This window comes from Pristiophorus japonicus, chromosome 1, assembly GCF_044704955.1.
Source record: "Pristiophorus japonicus isolate sPriJap1 chromosome 1, sPriJap1.hap1, whole genome shotgun sequence".
In the NCBI taxonomy this organism is placed as follows: Eukaryota; Metazoa; Chordata; class Chondrichthyes; family Pristiophoridae; genus Pristiophorus; species Pristiophorus japonicus.
In genome coordinates, this window is record NC_091977.1 from 160,285,609 (window position 1) to 160,308,830 (window position 23,222).

At 45.5% G+C, this 23,222-nt stretch overlaps 1 protein-coding gene across 4 annotated transcripts in view; it reads right to left on the reverse strand.

Moving 5' to 3' along the window:
* The window catches only part of pam (peptidylglycine alpha-amidating monooxygenase), a 398,693-nt gene that overhangs the window by 32,103 nt on the left and 343,368 nt on the right, over nt 1–23,222 (reverse strand). For all 4 annotated transcript variants that reach the window (XM_070884267.1, XM_070884245.1, XM_070884252.1 and 1 more), the window contains one exon: nt 17,552–17,681. In XM_070884267.1, the coding sequence (XP_070740368.1) occupies nt 17,552–17,681 (130 nt within the window). The remainder of the gene's footprint in view (nt 1–17,551; nt 17,682–23,222) is intronic.

A 23,222-nucleotide genomic window follows, 5' to 3' on the forward strand; every position in this document is an offset into this window, starting at 1 on the left:
AGCATTATAGGTGTACACCCCGTGTACTTCAGCATCGGCCTCCTCTCTCTGAGGCTCGAAATTGCTTTGATTCACCATGGACCGATCTTCCTCTGCCACGTGGTGGTTAGCAGGTTTTGCAGAGCTTGCAGCTCGTCTGCAAGTTCGTTGGAGGTACCTCACTGTTCCACAGCTCTTGCAAACATACCCTTTGAAGCAGCATGAATAGGCTGAATGGAAGCCTCCACAACGCCAACAAGGTGTGAATTGCCTTGCATTCATCCTTTGTTGGGGACTCTGAGTCATCTGGGTCACCTGAGGCCTGCTGGCAGTTGCTGACTCATGGTTTCTGCCCTGTACATTTCTGCTCGCAAACACAGTTCCAGTTAATTTATGAACATTGCTAGCACTTGTGTGCTGAAAGATTTGTTTGGTGTTATCACTGGTGGACATAAACGCCTGTGCTATCGCAATGGTCTTAACTGAGGGTCGGTGTCTCTACAGTCAAAAGTTTTCGTAGGATGGTCTCGTGGCCAATGCCCAGTACAAAAAAGTCTCTGAGCATTTGCTCCAGGTAGCCATTAAAATCACATTGTCGTGCAAGTTGCCTTAGCTCGGTGCCTGACCTTCAGATCGCTGGTACGTATAGAACCGATATCTCGCCATCAGCACGCTCTCCCTCGGGTTAAGATGCTCCCGAACCAGTGTACACAGCTCCTCATACGACTTATCTGTGGGTTTCACCGGAGCCAGAAGATTCTTCATGAGGCTGGAGGTCGGTGCCCCGCAGACCGTGAGGAGGACCGCTCTCCTTTTTGCAGTGCTTCCTTCTCCGTCCAGCTCGTTGACTACAGAGTACAGTTCTAACCGTTTGGGCCAAAAGTCACGGTCTCTACGATGTGCGCACACACCTGTAGAGGCCTCGCAAGTGGCAGTTCTCGGCAGCGATGCACATGCGCCAAAATCCGGTATTTGCGAACTGTCAAAATTTCTTTTGACAGTTCCAACGCATCCCCGGGAGAAGGGTTTTCGTGGGCGGCGATTTGGGCTATTTGCCCAGCAGATGTCCATCAAACTCTTATGCCTGGTAAAAATCTATATTAATGACTTGGATGAAGGGACCGAGTGTCATGTAGCCAAATTTGCTGATGATACAAAGATGGGTGGGAAAGCAAATTGTGAGGAGGACACAAATTATCTACAAAGGGATACAGACAAGTTAAATGAGTGGGAAAAAATTTGCCAGATGGAGTATAATGTGAGGTTATCCACTTTGGTGGCAAAACCACGAAGGCGGATTATTATCTGAATGGCGGCAGATTTGGAAAAGGGGAGATGCAACGAAACCTGGGTGTCATGGTTCATCAGTCACTGAAAGTTGGCATGCAGGTACAGCAGGAGGTGAAGGCGGCAAATGATATGTTGGCCTTCATAGCGAGGGGATCTGAGTATAGGAGCAGGGAGGTCTTACTGCAGTTGTACAGGGCCTTGGTGAGGCCTCACCTGGAATATTGTGTTCAGTGTTGGTCTCCTAATCTGAGGAAGTACATTCTTGCTATTGAGGGAGTGCAGCGAAGGTTCACCAGACTGATTCCCGTGATGGCAGGACTGACATATGAGGAGAGACTGGATTGACCAGGGCTGTATTCACTGGAGTTTAGAAGGATGAGAGGGGATCTCATAGAAACATATAAAATTCTGATGGGACTGGACAGGTTAGACAGGAAGAATGTTCCTGATGTTGGGGAAGTCCAGAACCAGGAGACAAAGTCTAACGGTAAGGGGTAAGCCATTTAGGACTGAGATGAGGAGAAGCTTCTTCACTCAGAGTTGTTAACCAGTGGAATTCTCTACCGCAGAGAGTTGTTGATGCCAGTTCATTAGATATATTCAAGAGGAGTTAGATACGGCCCTTACAGCCAAAAGGATCAAGGAGTATGGAGAGAAAGCAGGAAAGGGGTACTAAGGTGAATGATCAGCCATGATCTTATTGAATGATGGTGCAGGCTCGAAGGGCCGAATGGCCTACTCCTGCACCTATTTTCTATATTTCAATAATTTTTATATTAAAAACCCTGTCCATTAAGATATGTTTATTTTTACCCCTATTAAAATATAGGTATTTAAAAAATTCAAAGCAATACGTTTTTGTCTAAAACATTTAATTAAATTCATATTCAATTAATTTTAAATATGTGAAGTGTTTTTCTTATTTATTTAAAATGTTTGTGTTTTTGGGGCTTTCCCCATTCATAGAAATGGTGATCTTCATACAAACTGATATGCTATTTTCATTGGTTGTTGCAGCCCACATGATCCAAGGATGCACATACGCTCTTGGAAAATGTTCGGCCTCTGCGCCTCGTAGCGCAAGTATTTGTTCCTCCGGGACTACCAGGTACATTGGGAAATATTTTTGTGGTCGGAGGCATTTACCCGAGGGGAGCCTCCGACCGCAATTTCAGGGCCATTATATATAGATCAAAGTAATAGAAGTGTACCACTGACTGAAATATTTTTTGAACTTTTAACCACCGCATAATGGGTGGGAGGCGATCGGGGGATTTAAATTGCTAAAAATGTGAAACCCGACCCCCAACCCTCCACGAATGGCCCTACTTTTGCTTTAACCATCGGACAGCCCAGCAGCCTCCTCTAGATCATCACCATAGGGAGTCCCTCGAAATCGAGGAAGACTTGCTTCCACACTAAAAGCGCGTTCTCAGGTGACTGTACAGTCCAATATGGGAATTACAGTCTCCGTCACAGGTGGGCCAGACAGTGGTTGAAGGAAAGGGTGGGTCTGGTTTGCCGCACGCTCCTTCCGCTGCCTGCGCTTGATTTCTGCATGCTCTCAGCGACGAGACTCGAGGTGTTCAACGCCTTCCCGGATGCACTTCCTCCATTTAGGGCGGTCTTGGGCCAGGGATTCCCAGGTGCCGGTGGGAATGTTGCACTTTATCAATGAGGCTTTGAGGGTGCCCTTGAAACGGTTTCTCTGCCCACCTCGGACTCGCTTGCCATGTAGGATTTCCGAGTAGAGCGCTTGCTTTGGGAGCCCATCGGAGCTGGTCGAGTGTGGTTAGTGCTTCGATGCTGGGGATGTTGGCCTGAGCCAGAACACTGACGTTAGTGCATCTATCCTCCCAGTGGATTTGCAGGATCTTGCAGAGACAGCGCTGGTGGTATTTCTACAACACTTTGAGGTGCTTACTGTATATAGTCCACGTCTCTGAGTCATATAGGAGGGTGAGTATCACTACTTCCCTGTAAACCATAAGCTTGGTGCCAAATTTGAATTCCTGGTCTTCAAACATTCTCTTCCTCAGGTGACCGAAGGCTGCGCTGGCATATTGGAGGCGGTGTCTGCCCTTGCTGATAGTAGGCTCCCAAGGTATAGAAAATTGTCCACGTTATCCAAGGTCGCACGGAGTGTCCAAAGTGGCTGCAGAGCCCGCAGTGGCCTTCCCCTTTAACTAAAGGGGAAGGACAGTGTGACGCATCAACAAGATGCGGCACGTCCATATCGCGCTGTCATCAGCGTGGCGCTAACGACTAGGAGCAGCGGTCGACCCGAGCCAATTGCATTTCGGCCCTGCAGCCGCCCAGAGCACTGCACCGACAAAAATAAAAAAAATTAAAGAGCAAAATACTGCTCGACTCTCCGCCCCATGGATTGGGTCAATAAAAAAAAAATTTAAACGGTAAGTGCGCCCCGTTTGGGGCAGAGGGCAATTTCGGCCCCTTAATCTCCCTCTTAGAAAGGAATGTTGGGTAGCACAAAGGTATCAAAAGATAGGAAGTTGAGTAAGTAATAAATACAACCACAATGTGTATTTATATGGTGTCTTTGAAATAGTAGAATGTCCCAAGGTGCTTCACAGGAGTATGATCAGAATGCACAGCTGCCAATGGAGGGGCAAAGGAAATTGGGGATGTACAAGAGGCCTGAATTGGAGGAACGCAGAGATATTAGAAGGTTGTTGTTATGCATGAATAAAGAGTCTGACCAGATACTGTGAGCTCAAAGTAAAGTGTGACCATAGTCTTTTATTGCAGGTCTCCAGAGTGCCTCTCCAACCTGTGAGGCCTCCTTAAGTACAGGTGCTCCCAAGGGATTGTGGGATCCCTTGGGACGTGTCCTCTGGTGGTTACATAAGGTATTTACAGGTTTACATATATAACGACACTCTCCTCCCCTCCCCTCCGCAAAGTCAATAGTATAACTATTTACAAGGCGAGTCTATCTGGGGCCTTTCTTTCCCTGGTTGATCGTCTCGGTGCAAATGCTGGTTTTGGTGGTCGTTTGTTGGGCCCTCGTTGGGCTGCTGTGCAGTTGGCCTTGCCTGGCGTGGTGAGTTATGTTGGGCTGCTGGTGATGCGTTCTGCTTCGTGGTCAACCGCTGTGTCAGTTGCCACTGGTGTGTATGTTGGGGAGTCAAAGAAGGTAGGGTCGAATGTGGGTTGTTTTGGACAGTCCGTGAATCTGAGTTTGGTCCAAGCGTTTGCTGCAGATGAGTCCATTTGAAAGTTTGATCCGAAACACCCTACTCTCCTCTTTGGCCACAACAGTGCCAGGAAGCCACTTGGGACCTTGTCCATTGTTCAACACAAATACAGGATCATTAATTTCAATTTCACGTGACACATTTGCGCTATCGTGATATATACTTTGTTGAAGCCGCCTGCTCTCTACCTATTCGTGTAGATCAGGGTGGACTAATGAGAGAGCCTTGTCTTAAGTGCCCTTTTCATGAGCAGTTCAGCGGGTGGAATCCCAGCGAACGAATGGGGTCTCGTGCGGTAACTAAGCAGGATTCAGGATAGGCGAGTCTGCAGTGAGCCTTCAGTTTCCCTCTTTAAGCTCTGCTTGATAGTTTGCACTGCTCTCTCTGCCTAACCATTGGATGCTGGTTTGAACGGGGCAGATGCAACATGTTTGATCCCATAACGGGTCATGAACTCTTTGAACTCGGCACGAGTGAAACATGGCCCGTTGTCACTCACAAGGACATCAGGCAGGCCGTGCGTGGCAAACATGGCCCGCAGGCTTTCAGTGGTGGCAACGGACGTGCTTGCCGACATTATTTCACATTCAATCCATTTGGATTGCGCATCTACAACCACGAGGAACATTTTACCCAAGAACGGGGCTGTATAGTCGACATGGACCCTGGACCATGGTTTGGAGGGCCAAGACCATAAACTTAGTGGTGCCTCCCTGGGTGCATTGCTTAACTGTGAGCATGTGTTACATTTGTGCATGCAGGACTCTAAGTCCGCATCGATACCGGGCCACCACATGTTGGATCTGGCTATTGGTTGCATCATTACAATGCCTGGATGAGTACTGTGGAGATCACTGATGAAAGTGTCCCTGCCCTTTTTAGGTACCAGTACCCAATTAACCCACAGAAGGCAGTCTGCCTGTGTAGATATTTCATGTTTGCGCCGCTGGTACGGCTTTATCTCTTTCTGCATTTCCAATGGGACACTGGACCAGCTTCCGTGAAGCGCACAATTTTTTTTACTAAGGACAGTAAGGAGTCCTGGCTCGTCCAGTTTCTAATCTGTCGGGCTGTAATGGGTGATTGCTCACTCTCGAATGCTTCCATTATCATGACTAAATCTGCGGGCTGCGCCATTTCCATGTCCGTGGTGGGCAATGGCAGCCTACTGAAAGCATCGGCACAGTTTTCTGTGCCTGGCCTGTGGCGGATGGTGTAGTTGTATGTGGTCAACTTGAGTGCCCATCTCTGGATGTGGGTCGATGCATTCGTATTTATCCCCTTACTTTCAGAAAAGAGGGATATCAGTGGTTTATGGTCAGTTTTTAATTCAAATTTGAGCCCAAACAGATATTGATGTATTTTCTTTACCCCATAAACACACGCTAACGCTTCTTTTTCAATCATGTTGTATGCCCTCTCAACCTTAGACAGACTTCTGGATGCATCAGCAACCGGTTGCAATTTCCCAGATTCATTAGTTTGTTGCAAAACACACCGTATGATGACGCATCACACGCCAGTACCAAACGCTTACATGGATCATACAACACAAGCAATTTGTTTGAGCATAACAGTTTTCTAGCTTTTACAAAGGCATTTTCTTGGCTTTTACCCCATACCCATTCATCTCCTTTACACAGTAAGGCGTGCAGTGGTTCTAACAGTGTGCTGAGACCCGGTAAGAAGTTACCAAAGTAGTTCAGGAGTCCTAGAAACTACCGCAGCTCCCTCACGTTCTGTGGCCTCGGTGTGTTCTCGATTGCCTCAGTCTTCGAATTGGTGGGCCTGATGCCGTCCACCGCGATTCTTCTCCCCAGGAACTCCACTGAAGGCGCCACGAGCGTTTTAACCTGAGCCCCATGTGGTTGAGCCGACTAAGAACCTCCTCCAGGTTCTGCAGATGCTTGGCTGTGTCCCGACCTGTAACCAAGATGTCATCCTGGAAGACCACGGTGTGCAGGACCGACTTCAGTAAGCTTTCCATGATTCTCTGGAATATCGCTGCGGCTGATCGAATCACAAACGGGCATCTGTTGTAAATGAAGAGACCTTTGTGCATGTTGATGTAGGTGAGGCCCTTCGATGATTCCTTCAGCTCCTGCATCATATAGGCTGAGGTCAAGTCCAGCTTCGTGAACGTCTTTCCTCCCGCCAGCTTCGCAAAAAGGTTGTCTGCCTTTGGTAGTGAGTATTGGTCCCGCAGGGAGAAACAATTGATAATTACTTTGTAATCACCACAGATTCTGACGGTGCCATCTCCCTTGAGGACTGGAACAATCGGACTGGCCCACTCGTTGAATTTGATCAGTGAAATGATGCTCTCTCATTGCAGCCAGTCCAGCTCGACCTCCACCCTCTCTCTCATCATGTACGGTACTGCTCTCACCTTGTGATGGATGGGTCACGTCCCCGGAATTAGGTGGATCTGCACTTTTGCTCCTTGGAACTTCCCAATGCCTGGTTCGAACAGCGAGGGGAACTTGTTTAAGACCTGGGCACACGACGTGTCGTCAACGGACGAGAGTGCTCGGACATCGTACCAGTTCCAGCATATCCTTCCCAGTCAGCTCCTGCCGAGCAGCGTGGGACCATTGCCCGGTACCACCCAGAGTGGTAAGCTTGTGCACCGCTCCATCGTAGGAGACCTTTACGCTAGCACTGCCGATTATGGGAATCAGTTCCTTTGTGTAAGTTCTCAGTTTAGTGCGAATGAGAGTCAGGACTGACCTTGAGGCCTTGCTGCACCACAATTGATCGAAAGTCTTTTTGCTCATAATGGACTGGCTTGCGCTCGTGTCCAGCTCCATTGACATTGGGAGTCCATTTAATTCAAACTTCAGCATTATCGGGGGACGCTTTGTGCTAAGTGTGTGCACCCCATATACCTCTGCCTACTCGGTCTGAGGCTTTGGTTCGTCGTGATCCACCGGGATCTGTCCTCCTCTGCAACATGGTGGTTTTCAGGATTAACAGGGTTTGCAGCTCGCCTGCACATACGTTGGAGATGTCCCATTGTTCCACAGCACTTGCAACCGTATCCTTTGAAGCGGTATGAATGGAAACGATGATCACCCCCGCAGCGCCAACAAGGTGTTAATGGCCTTGCATTCATCACCCTTGATGGTGGACTCAGACATCTGCGGACATGCAACTGCAGGCATGTGAGGCCTGCCCTGTATGTTGCGATTCTAAAACATCATCACTTTGTTCACAGTACTTGTAGCAGCACTCGTATGCTGAGAGATTTGCTTGGTATTGTCACTGGTGGCAATAAACGCCTGGGCTATCGCTATGGCTTTACTCAAGGTTGGGGTCTCTACAGTCAAAAGTTTGCGAAGTATCACTTCATGGCCAATGTCAAGTACAAAGAAGTCCCTGAGCATGTGCTCCAAATGTCCTTCAAATTCGCAATGTCCTGAAAGGCATCTTAGCTCGGCGACATAGCGCGCCATTTCCTGGCCTTCAGATCTACGTGTAGAACCGGTACCTCGCCATCAGAACACTTTCCTTCGGGTTCAGATGCTCCCAGACCAGTGTGCACAAATCATCGTACGATTTCTCTGTGGGTTTCGTTGGAGCAAGCAAATTTTTCACGAGGCCATACGTTGGTGCCTCGCAAACGGTGAGGAGAATCACCCTTCGTTTGGCAGCGTTCACTTCTCCTTCCAGCTCGTTGGCCACGAAGTATTGGTCGAGTCGCTCCACAAAATTTCCCCAATCATCTCCCTCCGAAAATTTCTCCAGGATGCCCACTGTTCTCTGCATCGTTGGGTTCGTCATCTGTATCTCGTCGCCAGTTGTTATGTATGAATAAAGAGTGTGACCAGATACTGTGAGCTCAAAGTAAAGTGTGATCGTAGTCTTTTATTGCAGGTCTCCAGAGTGCCTCTCCAGCCTGTGAGGCCTCCTTAAGTACAGGTGCTCCCAAGGGATTGTGGGATGAGCCCTCTGGTGGTTACACAAGGTATTTTCAGGTTTACATATATAACCGTTGTATCGCTGGTGGAGGTTAAAAAAGTGGAGAGGGGCAAGGCCATGGAGGGATTTGAACACGGGATGAAAATTTTAAATTCGAGGCATTGCTGGACAGGAGCCAAAGTAGGTCAGCGAGCACAGGAGTAATGGATGAACGGGACGTTGTGAGTTCAGCTATCGGCAGCAGAGTTTTGGATGATCTCAAGTTTACGGAGGTTGAAGATGGGAGGCCGGCCAGGAGGGCATTGAAATGGCCCAGTCTGGAGGGAACTAAACCATGGATGAGGTTTTCGGCAGCAGATGGGTGGAAGTAGGCGATCTTGGTGATGGAGAGGGTATGAGTTTGGGTCCGGAGGTGAGGCAAGGCATGGTGGGATTTAAAACTAAGACAGGAATTTTGAAATGAATGGATTAGTGAACATGGACCCTGTGCCAGTCAGTGAGAATGGGATGATAGGCGAGTACAGCATAATATGGCCAGGCTTGTGGATCTGCGGAATTCGCTGCCTCAGAGAGCTGTGGAAGCTGGGACATTGAATAAATTTAAGACAGAAATAGACAGTTTCTTAAACGATAAGGGAATAAGGGGTTATGGGGACTGGGCAGGGAAGTTGAGCTGAGTCAATGATAAGATTAACCATGATCGTATTAAATGGTGGAGCAGGCTCGAGGAGCCGTATGGCCTACTCCTGCTCCTATTTTTTAATGTTATGATACATACATTAGAGTTTTGAACAAGTGGAGGGTGGAGGATGGAAAGCCAGCAAGGGGGGGTATTGGAATAGTTGAGTCTGGCGGTGACAAAATCATACATAAGTTTTAGTACAGAGGAGGGTTAAGGTAGGGGCAGAGGAAAGCAATGTTGCGGAGGTGAAAGCAAGGGTTCTTGGTAATGGATAGAATGTGGGGTTTGAATCTGAGCTGAGGGTCAAAGAGAACTGATCAGCAGAGTTGCAACTAGTTACTTCTCGACTCCCACAAGGATCTATCTTTGGCCCCCTCCACTTCCTCACCCATAAGCTGCCACTCAGCGACATCACCCAAAATTATGACAGCAGGTTCCACAAATACACCAGTAACACCCAGCTCTACATCTCCACTGCCCCTCTCGAACTCTCCACTGCCTCTCTGACATCCAGGCCTGGATGAACCAGAACTTCCTCCAGTTAAACAGTGGGAAGACTGGTCCCTGCCACAAACTCTAACCTCTCTGCTGATTCCATTCCCCTCCCCGGCCACTGTCCCAGGTAGAAACTGAGGGCTGGATTTTCAGCTTTTTGGATTTAGGGGCGTTAACCGCGGCAGGGCGTAAAGGTTTGCGCCTGAAAATAGTTTGTGTCTTCATCTGGAAGTTTCGGCAAAAATGTCATCTGGAGGAGCGTTGGTGTTAAGTCAGGCATTGCACGACTGACTGTGCGCCGAGCTGCAACTTTCGGCGTTATAGGAGGTGGCCATTTTGCCCATGCGCAGTGAATTTTTTTCTTCTTTTCCGGTCGCAAACGCTAATGCAGTGTGCGGCAGCTTCCTGCATGTATTTTTATATAAACCGATCCACTTCAGCTGAGATGGAGGATCAGGAGGGAAGGCAGCATGCCAGGCGCTTCAGCCAGGAGGCAAGTGAGGCCTTAGTCTATGCAATGGAGAGGAGGTGGGCCTCACTCCATCTTGCTGAGGGAGCAAGACTACTCCCTAAGAGAATATGGAGGGCGATAGCCCAGGAGGTGTCTTCTGCAGACATTGTGCCCAGGATTGGCACACAGTGCCGAAAAAGTTCAACAACCTTATGAGGTTCATCAGTGTGAGTATTAGCTTCTATGTATGCCTCCATGACTTGTAACATTAATCTCACACAAGCTTGTCATGCATATGGTCCCACTCAATACTCTGTGAGGTGGCTATCACAATGCATAATAAAGATGAAGGTTTACTTCGGCACCCACTGGCTTTTTAATGATCCATGCACATTAATTCTATCATTCACATTGTCCCTTGCAATACACTCCAACTGCTGCTGAAAGATCACTTACAGTCCCATGTTACATGCCTCAAACTGCGAACAAATACTGACGAAGCACATGAATTGTGTGATGGTGCTTGCAAGACAACGTGTGCAGTCAATGGCATCTTGAACTTTGGGGAAGCCTGCAAAATGCCCAAACCCTAGAGCCCTCTCATTGGGAACTTTATGAGACCTTTCTGCGTGCATACAGTGCCCTTGTAATCTGGCGAATGTAGCAATGTGTAGCTTGCTGTGAGATGCTGCTGTCCCTCGCGAATGCCTGGAAAGAGCCGGAGGCATAGAAGGCCATCGTCACCGTAACCTTCACCTGGAAGGGCAGTGCAGCCCTGCTGGCGCTGGTATGCTGTAGGTCTGCCTGTATGAGCTGGCATATCTCTGTCAGCACTTTTTTTTGGAAGCGCAGCGCTTGAGATGTGGAGGTATGAGCGAAGTCCTCTGTAAACACGTGGGGGATAAGGCCACCTCCTCAGACGTCTGCGACCTCTTCGATTCCGTGGCCCAAAACCCTTCTTTCAGCTTGTAGTCGCCTGCTAATAGCAACCAGCACAATTTGCTGCCGAACGAGTATTGCCCCCATTGAAATCTCACTGACCTTATAAGCAAAGTGTCATGGCACATAAAAGTGCTGTTTGCAACTCACAGCCTCACGCCTGGTGCTGCTCCTGGCATGCCCTTCTACACCCCTCATTGAACCAGGGTTGGCCCCCTGGCTGGATGGCCTTAATTCCTCTGAAGTCCCAAAATCTATCTATCTCAGCCTTGAATATACTCAATGACTCAACATCCACTGCACTTTGGGACAGAAAATTCCAAAGATTCACAACCCTCTAAGTGAAGAAATTCCTTCTCATATCAGTCTTAAAAGGCCAGCCCCTTAACCTGAGACAATGCCTCCCCAGTTCGAAACTCTCCAGCCAGAGGAAATAACCTCTCAGCACCTACCCTATTAATCCCCCTCAGAATCTTTTGTTTCACTGAGATCACCTCTCATTCTTCGAAACTCCAGAGTACTGGCCCAATCTTTCCTCACAGGACAACCCTCTCATCCTAGGGATCAATCCAATGAACCTTTGTTGTACCCACCTGTAAAGCAAGTATGTCCTTCCTTAATTACAGATACCAAAACTGTGCGCAGTACTCCAGGTGTGGTCTCACCAGACTTCTAAAGAAGCAAGACTTCTTTACTCTTGTACTTCAACGCTCTATCAATAAAGGCCAACATGCCATTTGCCTTCCTAATTGCGTGCCGTATCAGCATGCTACCTCTATGTTTTTTGTTCCGGGACACCCAAACCCAAAGTGGAGTCCTGTTTTAAATATGCAGATCAGGTCCAATGATATCTTCAGGACATACAATCTGCAATTTCAATCAGTCTTGAGTGGGTGGGGTGGGAGTGTCGGCTTCACCGTCAGGTAAAACCTGTTGGGGAGTTGGATCCTGGGCCAGGAGAGGCCCAGGAGTTAAGTATTAAATTATTTTTCAGGTTTCCTTGTGGGTCCCTTGCCCCGGGATACCATGTCTCCCCCTCCTTAACTCCCTCTCCCTTCTTCCCCCCCCCACCACCACCCCCTCACCCCCCGGAATGCGGTCAGACCTTTCCTCCCCACTAACTGCCAGGGACCAGCTCCATTGGTCCCCGACTGTAGCCACTCGCAACTTGCTTGTGCTCCCACCCCCAAGTCAGGCTGTCACTTTGGCCAGCTGTCGGCAGGAGTCGGTCACAGGTTATTTAATTATTTAAATGTTTCCAGCCTTGCCTATGCCACAAGCTCCCTCCCCGCTTCCCTATTATCGGACCTATATGTCTGAAATTACTTCACTGTGTCTATGGTTACAAATGCTTACAACCAACTTGCTTCAATCATTGTGTTATTAATAAACACATTAAGAAGGCAGAATAATTATTTCTAACTGTGCTGAGTGTGTCTCATTAGAGGGTTTACAATGGCTAAGGAACAGAAAATTGGATTTATCTCTAAAGTACACTTACCAATGTGCAAGTGCTGCAGGTGGTAATCTTGCATACTAGCCCTCAACTTTTAAATGCAATTTATATAAAGTACCACATTCTTATTCGCTGGTGCAGATATTTCCTAAAGTATGATGTCAAAATCAATTACCAGTGTATCTTGATATCTTTTCGTAGTCTTAAGATTTCTCCCTACTTAATCAATACATGATCCAATACAGATTATGTATTTTTTTATTTAGCACAGTTATATGCCAATAAGAGTTATTTATAAATATTTATTTCATTATTTTGATAGACAACGTTAGAATCCTTCCCCCACTACTCCCTTGGGCAAGTTCATTGTATTCCCTTTATTACTTCACTGGTGCTGGCGAGCCAAAGATAGTTAACCAAAGACAAAATTCAAAATACATTTAAAGGCATTCAATCAAAGTATTTCCCTTTCGTCCCCCACCAACAAATGCCATTACTGTAGTCAACATTAGCATTTTTGCCATGCGGCAGCAAATTAGAAAGGCTAACATAGATTCAAGATTGTGAGAAAGTGTACAATAGTGATTGGGCATGAGAGCAAGCTGACTGCTTAAGACAGATTGCAAGGGAGAGAGAGACCTCATGTGACAGTAATCAACCAAGACTAGAAAAAACACACAGCACATGAGAAAGACTATGAGAAAAATAGCTGGTAACAGCCAAGATAGTAATTTTGGCAGAGATGGATGACAAGAGAAAACCCTTGATGGCTTTTGCTGCTGCAGAGTGAGGAGCAGTAGGGCTGCTTAGTGTGGCTTTATTGCTGAAATTCAATGACTGCTCAACTTAATAAAAGCTGGTCATTATCAGGTACCTGTGATGGTAAAGAAATAAGTAGCTAGAGTGAGCAGCATTCACATTAAGGCTAGGACAAGTACCCCTGTACTGACATTTACTGTGCAATCAGCTTAAATGGGCGTAGGTCATTGCGGAGATCACAACAGATACTGATCAAAGCTGATTAAAAGAGTATCACGAGTGACAGAGTGATCTATTAAGAGAACAAGAATATGATAAAAAAAATTATCAAAAACCAATCTGATGATCATACATTTCATTGGTCTTTATCCTCCTAGGCTGTGTGCAAAATGGCTAAAGCATTTACCTAAATGACTAACAGTACACTGAGATATTTCTGAGAGATGGGACAAATAGAAGCATGTTTAAACCGGAACAGGAGGCGGCCATACGGCCCCTCGAGCCTGCTCTGCCATTCAATAAGATCATGGCTGATCTGATCATGGACTCAGCTCCACTTCCCCACCCGCTCCCCATAACCCCTGATTGAATAAATGTAAGACAGAAGTTTCTTAAACAATGTCCCAGCTTCCACAGCTCTCTGAGGCAGCCAATTCCACAGATTTACAACCCTCCGAGAAAAGAAATGTCTCCTCATCTCAGTTTTAAATGGGTGGCTCCTTATTCTAAGATCATGCCCTTGAGTTCTAGTCTCCCCCATCAGTGGAAACATCCTCTCTGCATCCACCTTGTCAAGCCCCCTCATAATCTTATACATTTCGATAAGATCACCTCTCATTCTTCTGAATTCCAATGAATAGAGGCCCAACCTACTCAACCTTTCCTCATAAGTCAAACCCCTTATCTCCGGAATCAATCTATTGCACCTTCTCTGAACTGCCTCCAAAGCAAGTATATCCTTTCGTAAATATGGAAACCAAAACTGCACACAGTATTCCAGGTGTGGCCTCACCAATACCTTGTATAACTGTAGCAAGACTTCCCTGCTTTTATACTCCATCCCCTTTGCAATAAAGGCCAAGATACTATTGGTCTTCCTGATCACTTGCTGTACCTGCATACTATCCTTTTGTATTTCATGCACAAGTACCCCAGGTCTTGCTGTACTGCGGCACTTTGCAATCTTTCTCCATTTAAATAATACCTTGCTCTTTGATTTTTCCTGCCAAAGTGCCTGAGCTCACACTTTCCAACATTATACTCCATCTGACAAATTTTTGCCCACTCACTTAGCCTGTCTATGTCCTTTTGCAGATTTTTTGTGTCCTCCTCACACACTGCTTTTCCTCCCATCTTTGTATCGTCAGCAAACTTGGCTACGTTACACTCAGTCCCTTCTTCCAAGTCATTAATATAGATTGTAAATAGTTGAGGTCCCAGCACTGATCCCTGCGCCATCTCACTAATTACTGGTTGCCAACCAGAGAATGAACCATTTATCCCGACTCTCTGTTCTCTGTTAGTTAGCCAATCCTCTATCCATACAAATATATTACCCCCAACCACGTGAATTTTTATCTTGACTAGTTAACCTTAGATTTAGGCTTTATTTTATTAAATAATTGAGTTACCGTTCATTCTGATTATCCACCGAGAAAGAATTGTCATTAAGACCCATTTTAAATAAATGTGTTTATGGTGCCTTAATTAAGATTATTCTTAAAATATTTTGTTAAAATCTGGTGAGATTTCCTCTAGCATTACTCATGGGGAGGCAGAGGATATGCTGACTAGTAACTTGTACCCACTTAGCCTAAACACGCCGACTGCTACTGCCTGATGATTGCCAAATGTATACACTGTATATGCACAAGGTTACTCATCTGCAGTTGTTAATTCATCATCATCATAGGCAATCCCTCAAAATCGAGGAAGACTTGCTTCCACTCAAAGTGAGTTCTTAGGTGGCTGAACAGTCCAATACAGGAATTACAGTCTCTGTCACAGGTGGGACAGACAGTGGTTGAAAGAAAGGGTGGGTGGGGAGTCTGGTTTGCCGCACGTTCCTTCCACTGCCTACGCTTGTTTTTTGCACACTCTCGGCGACGAGACTCGAGGTGCTCAGTGCCCTCATAGATGCTCTTCCTCCACTTAGGGTGGTCTTTGGCCAGGGACTCCCAGGTGGCGGTGGGGATGTTGCACTTTTATCAAGGAGGCTTTGAGGTTGTCCTTGAAACATTTCCTCTGCTCACCTGGGACTCGCTTGCCGTGTAGGAGTTCCGAGTCGAGCGCTTGATTTGGGATTCTTGTGTCAGGCATGCGAACAATGTGGCCCACCCAACGGAGCTGGTCAAGTGTGGTCAATGCTTCGATGCTGGGGAAGTTGGCCTGATCAAGGACAGTAATGTTGGTGCGTCTGTCCTCCCAAGGGATTTGCAGGATCTTGTGGTCACAACACTGCTGGTATTTCTCCAGCGATTTGAGGTGTCTACTGTATATGGTCTACGTCGTTGAGCCATACAGGAGGGCAGGTATCACTACAGCCCTGTAGACCATAAAGCTTGGTGCCAGATTTGAGGGCCTGATCAAACACTTCCTCAGGTGGCCAAAGGCTGCACTAGGGCACTGGAGGTGGTGTTGAACCTCGTCGTCGATGTCTGTCCTTATTGATACTAGGCTCCTGAGGTATGGAAAGTGGTCCAAGTTGTCCAGGGCCGTGCCGTGGATCTTGATGACTGCAGGGCAGTGCTGTGTGGCGGGGTCAGGTTGGTGGAGGATCTTTGTCTTACAGATGTTTAGTGTAAGGCCTATGCTTTCATACGCCTTGGTGAAGATGTTGACTATGACTTGAAGTTCAGCCACTGAATGTGCGCAAACGCAAGTGTCGTCGGAGTACTGTAGCTCAACGACAGAGTATGGGATGGTCTTGGATCTAGCCTGGAGGCGACAAAGGTTGAACAGGTTCCCACTGGTTCTATAGTTTAGTTCCACTCCAGTGGGGAGCTTGTTGGGTGTTGAGGTGGAGCATTGCAGCGAGGAAGATCGAGAAGAGATTTGGTGCGATGACGCAGCCCTGCTTGACCCCGGTCCGGATGTGGATAGGGTCTGCGGTGGATCCGTTGGTCAGGATCACAGCTTGCATGTCGTCGTGGAGCAGACGGAGGATGGTGACAAACTTTTGGGGGCAGCCAAAATGGAGGACGCCGCTCCATAGTCCCTCGTGGTTAACAGTGTCAAAGGCCTTTGTAAGGTCAAAGGAGGCATGTAGAAGGGTTAGTGCTGTTCCCTGCAGCCGTCGCGCCGTAAAGATCATGTCCGTTGCACCGCGTAGTGGACAGAATCTGCACTGTGACTCCGGGAGGAGTTCCTCAGCCAAGGGAGAAGGATTCTAGTGATGACCTTCCCAGTAGTTGCCGCAGTCGGACTTGTCCCCTTTTTTAAAGATGGTCACAATTACTGTATCTCTGAGTTCTCCCGACATGCTCTCCTCCTTCCAGATGAGAGAGATGAGGTCATGCATTCGAGCCAATAGTGCCTCTCTGCCATACTTTAGTGCCTCAGCGGGGATTCCATCCGCTCCAGATGCCCTGTTGCTCTAGAGCTGACGGATGGCCTTTTCTACCTCATGCAGGGCTGGGGTTTTGCTGATATGGTGGTGTGTAGCAAGCTGCGGGATGGAGTCGAGGACACCCAAGTCAAAGGCAGAGTGCCGGTTAAGGAGATCTTCGAAGTGCTCCTTCCAGCAGGTCCTGACTGCCTCGGTGTCCTTGATGAGTGTCTCCCCATTCTTGGCCAGCAGTGGGGTGGGGCCTTGGGTACTTGGGCCCGAGGTGAACTTGAACGTGAAGTTTCAAGGAAGATTTAATAGAGGTGTTCAAATTACGAGGGGTTTTGATAAGAATAGATAAGGAGAAACTGTTTCCACTGGCAAGAGGGTGGGTAACCAGAGTACAGATGTAAGGAAATTGGTAAAATAATCAGCGGGGAGATGAGGAGAATATTTTGAATGTAGCGAGTTATGCACTGCCCCAGAAAAGGTGGTAGAAGCAGATTCAATAGTAAATGGGAATTTGATCTTTACTTGAAAAGGAGGGTGATGGGGAAAGAGCAGGGGAGTGAGACTAATTGGATAGCTCTTTCAAAGAACTGGTACAAGCACAATGGCCTGAATGGCCTCCTTCTGTGCTGTATGATTTTATTAAAACAAAGTTTGCATTAAAATCGCAACACTCTATAGAATACGTTTTCCTTCACATTTCCAGTATTGGATTGCTCTTAAAATATATTATAGCAGAAAAGAGAATTCACTGCACACCAAAATATTAAATTACGGAGTAACTGTGCAAGGTCAGTTCACGTACTTCTCATCCCACACATGGTTTCCTCTATGAAAAATGATGAGGCTATCTTTGGAATCCAGAGCAACTCCAGAAACTTGGCCCAGCTTTAGTTTCTCTCCAGGCCAGTCAATTGCTTCTTCCAAGTGAGAGACTACAAATTGGAAAGATAAAAGTAATTAGTAATGAATAAATTATAGTTATGTAAAAATAAAGTATCAGTATTTACATTTGTCATACAGATGCATTTCATTATCACACATGAAAAGCAGACATCAGTATTTGTTTTAAATATTAGGAACACGGTTGAATCATCTCTCTATAATGCAGTAATCAAAATAAGCTGTTATCTTGTGAAGTCCTTTAGCAATTCAAAATCAGTAGCATTTATTCAATACAAGAAATACTGAATGACTGAATTACTGATTATTGTTTTGTGATCGACTGGCAGCTAGTTGGCATTTGTCAAAAGTGAATCAACAACAACTAACAATTCCCATCAGTGCCTCAAATAGGTCTAATTACAATGGGCTCAATTTTCCCCAGTGATTTGCGTCGTTATTTTGGTGTGCGGCACTTTTTTTGGCCTGTTAAAAAAATACAAGTTTCCCAATCTATATGCGTCCATGTAACTCAGTTAGTTACGAATTTTTTAGGTTAGGTTTTTTTTTGAGTCATAGGGGGGCGTAACCTGCCAACCGTGCCAATTGTAGCCATTTAGGCAAGTTTGGCCAGCTCCAATTCTTCTTAGGACGGCGTATGTGGCCTCTGTAGAAAAACTTTCTGGTGAGTTAAGAAAATTGGCACAGGTAAATAAATCAGTGCAGCAGATGCAGTTCCACGGCCCGTACAGCAGCAGCAGTAGGAGAGGCAAGAGAGAGTGGGGGGGGGGGGGAAGCTTTCGGGCACAGTTGGGAGCAGGAACCAGGAGGGAGGAGGCCATTCAGCCTGGGATAGGTGCGGGGACCGGGATACCACTCGGTCAAAGGCTTGGTCAAAGCGGTAGGTTTTAATGAGTGTCTTAAAGGAGGTAAGAGAGGTAGAGAGGTTTAGGTAGGCAATTCCAGAGCTTAGGATCTAGACAACAGAAGGCATGGCCACCAATGGTTGAGCGATTATAATCAAGGATGCTCAAGAGGGCATAATTCGAGGAGCGCAGATATCTTGGGGGTTCGTGGGGCTGAACGTGATTACAGAAATATCGAGAGGTGAGGCAATGGAGGGATTTGAAAACAAGGATGAGAATTTTGAAATTGAGGCATTGCTTAACCAGGAGCCAATGTAGGTCAATGAGCACACAGGTGATGGGTGAGCAGGACTTGGTGCAAGTTAGGACACAGACAGCCGAGTTTTGGATCACCTCTAGTTTATGTACGGTAGAATGTGGGAGGCCAGCCAGGAGTGCATTAGAATAGTCAAGTCTAGATGTAACAAAGGCACGGATGAGGGTTTCAGCAGTGGATGAACTGAGGCAAGGGCGGAGACGGGCAATGTTACAGAGGTGGAAATAGGTGGTCTTAGTTATGCTGTGGATATGTGGTCGAAAGCTCATTTCAGGGTTAAATATAAGGTTGCGAACAGTCTGGTTCAGCCTCAGACAGAAGTTGGGAGGGAGATGGAGTAATTGGCGAGGGAACGGAGTTTGTGGTGGGACCGAAAACAATGGCTTCGGTCTTCCCAATATTCAATTGGAGAAAATTTCTGCTCATCATTGGACAAACAGTCTGACAATTTAGAGATCATGGCAGGGTTGAGAGAAGTGGTAGTGAGGTAGAGCTGTGTACATCAGTGTACATGTGGAAACTGACGCTGTATTTTCGGATGATGTCACCAAGGGGCAACATGTAGATGAGAAATAGGAGGGAGCCAAGGATAGATCCTTGGGGGACACCAGAGGGAATGATGCAGGAGAGAGAAGAGAAGCCATTGCAGGTGATTCACTGGCTACGATTAGATAGATATGTATGAGTCCAGGAAAAAAAAAGCTTATCCTCGTTTTTCGAATGTACACTGCCTCAGGTTTTGATGTTAAATATTTATTGTTGAGAACAAAACTTGGACATATTGGGTCTAAGCCAAGCTCTCTGGGTATACCACATGACAATTGCTGTTATGTGTAGTATCTTTTGTATTTGAACCATACAGTTATCCTAATTGAGAGGTTAACATAAGGCTTCAGCACGTTAAGCCATCCTCTCTTATTCAAGTCCAATGTAAAGTTACCCAACACACTCGGGCAGGACCAACTGATCAATAAATTATTACATTATACATCATCAAAACCAAACAGACTCTGTGCAACACCACAAGGAGCTTTTTAAATGCCACTGTAGTAAAAAGTAGCACCAGTCAAGTCACTTGCACTCTCTTGATGTGTTCTGAAAGTCGGCTGTGATATTTTTAGCAGATCATATGGACAACTAATCAGAAGGTAGCATCCCGTTTGATATCAATAAATAATAAATCTAAGGCAATGTCTAATATGGTACTGGCTTGCATAAGGCAGTATTAATCATGTCTTCCATTTTAACTTGCAGTCTGGATATTTGAAATTTATCTTTTGAAAATGAATCATTGCCCCTTTCCCTAATGATGGATCAGTACTGTGGACCTGAGCCATACAAACCAGGAAAATCTCAGGTTCAGCCTGATCTGAGACAATTTTAACCAAGCACAGAGGGTTGTGACATTTACTGTAGGAGTTAGTGATTGAAGCAGAAATTGTATTAACATTTAAGAGGTTAGATAGGTGGCTGAAAGAAAGAATAAAAGGATATGGGAATAGGGCAGGCACATGGGATTTGGACTATTGCTCATGTGGAGAATGAACACCAAGATAAACTGGTTGGGCTAGATGGCCTGTTTTTGTAATTTCTACATAAATGATTTTAGTATACCCAGATAAATCGGGAGGGGGCAAAAAGAATAATCAAACAAGGGACCCATGACTGATTACTACCAGCAACATCTCTGTGTATGAATCTTAGCTGAGAGCAGGGTCATCAGGCTTTTATGCAATGGACCCAAAGATCAAATAACCCACTGACTGTCATTGTCCAGACATTTGGGTGAGATACCGTTGAAGCAATGCCACCTACCGAACTGAATTAAGAGAGCTTGCAAAGGGGAAGAAATGTGTATGTCATCGCAGTAGATCCCTCAATGAAGCTTAAGAGAATTTACTGGCACTTCTACAATCATATGCTAGACTACTTAATGAAATCCTTTCATTTTCCGGAGTTATTTTATTCCCCATAACAAACTAAGCACCTGATATGAAAAGGAAATTTACAATTTTATACATCTGAAAATATATTGCTAAGATTTCAGAACTGGATGAATGATTTGTTCATGCTGAGTGGGTGAAATGTCAGAAGGGTTCATAATTTTATTTTCAATATATTGATAAATTGTTTTTATTTTTGGTTTCCATGCTTTGAAAATAAATTTAGAGACTTTCAGGCTTATATTGAATGAGAGTGCAGTGATACTTATTTCTGGAAACTATAATTTGAAAAAGTTAACACAAAATGTGCAAAAACTTAACAGGGAATCAAGTGGCAAATACAGTAAATTTTAATATATTACATATTTAATTTTGATACGAGCAATTGTGAAATTGTACTACTTTCAGTACATAAAATTCATGAAAGTAACACCAAAGTGCAGTACTTAAAAAAAATTAAAGCTTTCTATCATTTGAAAATTTGTTGATGGGAACAAACTCTGCAGGAGAAATCAATTCTATGGCAATGAGGAGTTATAGGAGCCGTGAAGACAAAAAGGAAATAGAACATTTGAATGTTATTTTATTTACTGGATTTGTATTTTTCTTTTATTTGGAAAAGTGCTGTTCTTCTCTATAATTAAAATCACTAAAATGTAGTGATTTAATATCCAGACCATGTTCTTTCCTTTAAAATATTTACAGTAGTTGTTTTATGAAGTTGATTTTCATTGTTCTACTGTCTCCTGAACACTGCTACGATTGCCGTTTTGAAATCTGGACTCCAACTTAGGCTAACATAACCTATTGGAATAACTGAGAACAGCCAATACATTTTAAAAGAATAATTGATTGTAAGATGCTTAGGATAAGCAGTTCAATGATTCATTCTATTACAAGACTGGCTGGTTTTATTAGTTTTATTAGTTAGTTCCATTAAATCTCAAATGAGGCACACCTCAATCTCTGTACACAGAAAATGTTACTCAAAATGGAAAACAAACTTTTAGCTTGTGTAAACTTTATATAAATAGTTTAGTTTTCAAGTGCAATCTACTGCAAATTTTAGTGGTTGTTATGCGAATTTCAGTGATTAAGCAGCACCTTCAAAGCACAAGAGATGCAAAACAGTTTTATATTACATCATAAGGCCCAAATTCAAATGACAGACACGCTCTCCCCCTTGCTCCATTTGTTTTGTATGGGGCTGCATTTACAACTTTTCCCTTCTCAACTGAGAACTTTAACTATCAAAAATGCTCCAGTATCTCGCAGGGAGAAGGTGGTAGTAGGGAAGAAGATCACTGCATCTGTTTGTGTTTGCATGCATGTCCTGACCTTCAGGCCTCGAACCCCCTGCCTGGGCCCTGCTTAATCCTCGCACAGGTGTCCACCTCCCCCCACTCTGTTCAAAATGAAGAGAGAGAAAACAGGTAGGCCAAGAGGGATTAAGCAGGTAGAGCAATGCTGGAATTGGGAAAGGGAGAGGGAGCAAGGAGACTGAACGAGGGAGTGGGGAGGCCAGGACCAGGAAGGAGCAAGCAGGGATGGTGGAGCCAGAGATGAAGTACAGACTCAGGACATGGAGACAAAGTGTGGTGCTCCTCTCCCCAGCAATAATACTTTGGCTTCAGTCTTTATTGATATGGTTGGAGACATAGCTTAGCCAAAATGTCAACAGTCTGGTAGACAGTGGCTGTTAAGCCCATAGGTGGCAGAGAGCATGGCCTGGAAATGGAGAAAGTAGCTGAGAGCAAGGCTTGAAACTGGTGAGCAAAGTCAGTACCCATGGAGAGTGATAGGATCATTGATTTAGCACAGGAGTAGGGACAGAGACCCAGGAACTGTTACCGATGTTGTATGTCAAATATTTTCTTTTTGTGACTGAAGCAACAAAATATCACACAAGAGGCAGGGTGTGGATATCACTGGCCAAAGGGGCACAAGTGTTAGGATTTCTACAATTGTACATTCCTGAATTAATCAATAGTATAGGTAGATATAAACAAATGCATTTCTTCACTGAATTTGAGGATAAAGCTACTGCAGGGGCTTGTCTTCAGTCTTTTCCTTAAATAGGTATTATCAATATGATGCATCCCACTCAACTTGCTGATCTGGAAATTATAGCCACATCTATCTCAAAACTGCATGGTATCATAAAAAACCCGCAAAAATAAAGCTGTGCCAACATCTCAACATAAGTGCCAAGGTGCGCCCACCCGTGACTTCTGGCACTGTTCCAAAGTATGCAGGGTCAGGACAAGATCACCTAACTTCAATATTCTGATCATGTGCCCGCATCACTAGGGGCGCATCTTGGATCCCCACCTGGGATGTCAGAAATTCTGGTGTGTGGGGTTAGCTCCAGATGAGGGGGCAGAGGTGCAAAGAAACAGAATGCCAGAGAATCTCCAGAAAGATGTTTGCAGTGCCTCATGATCTCCATTTATAAAGAGGGACGATAAA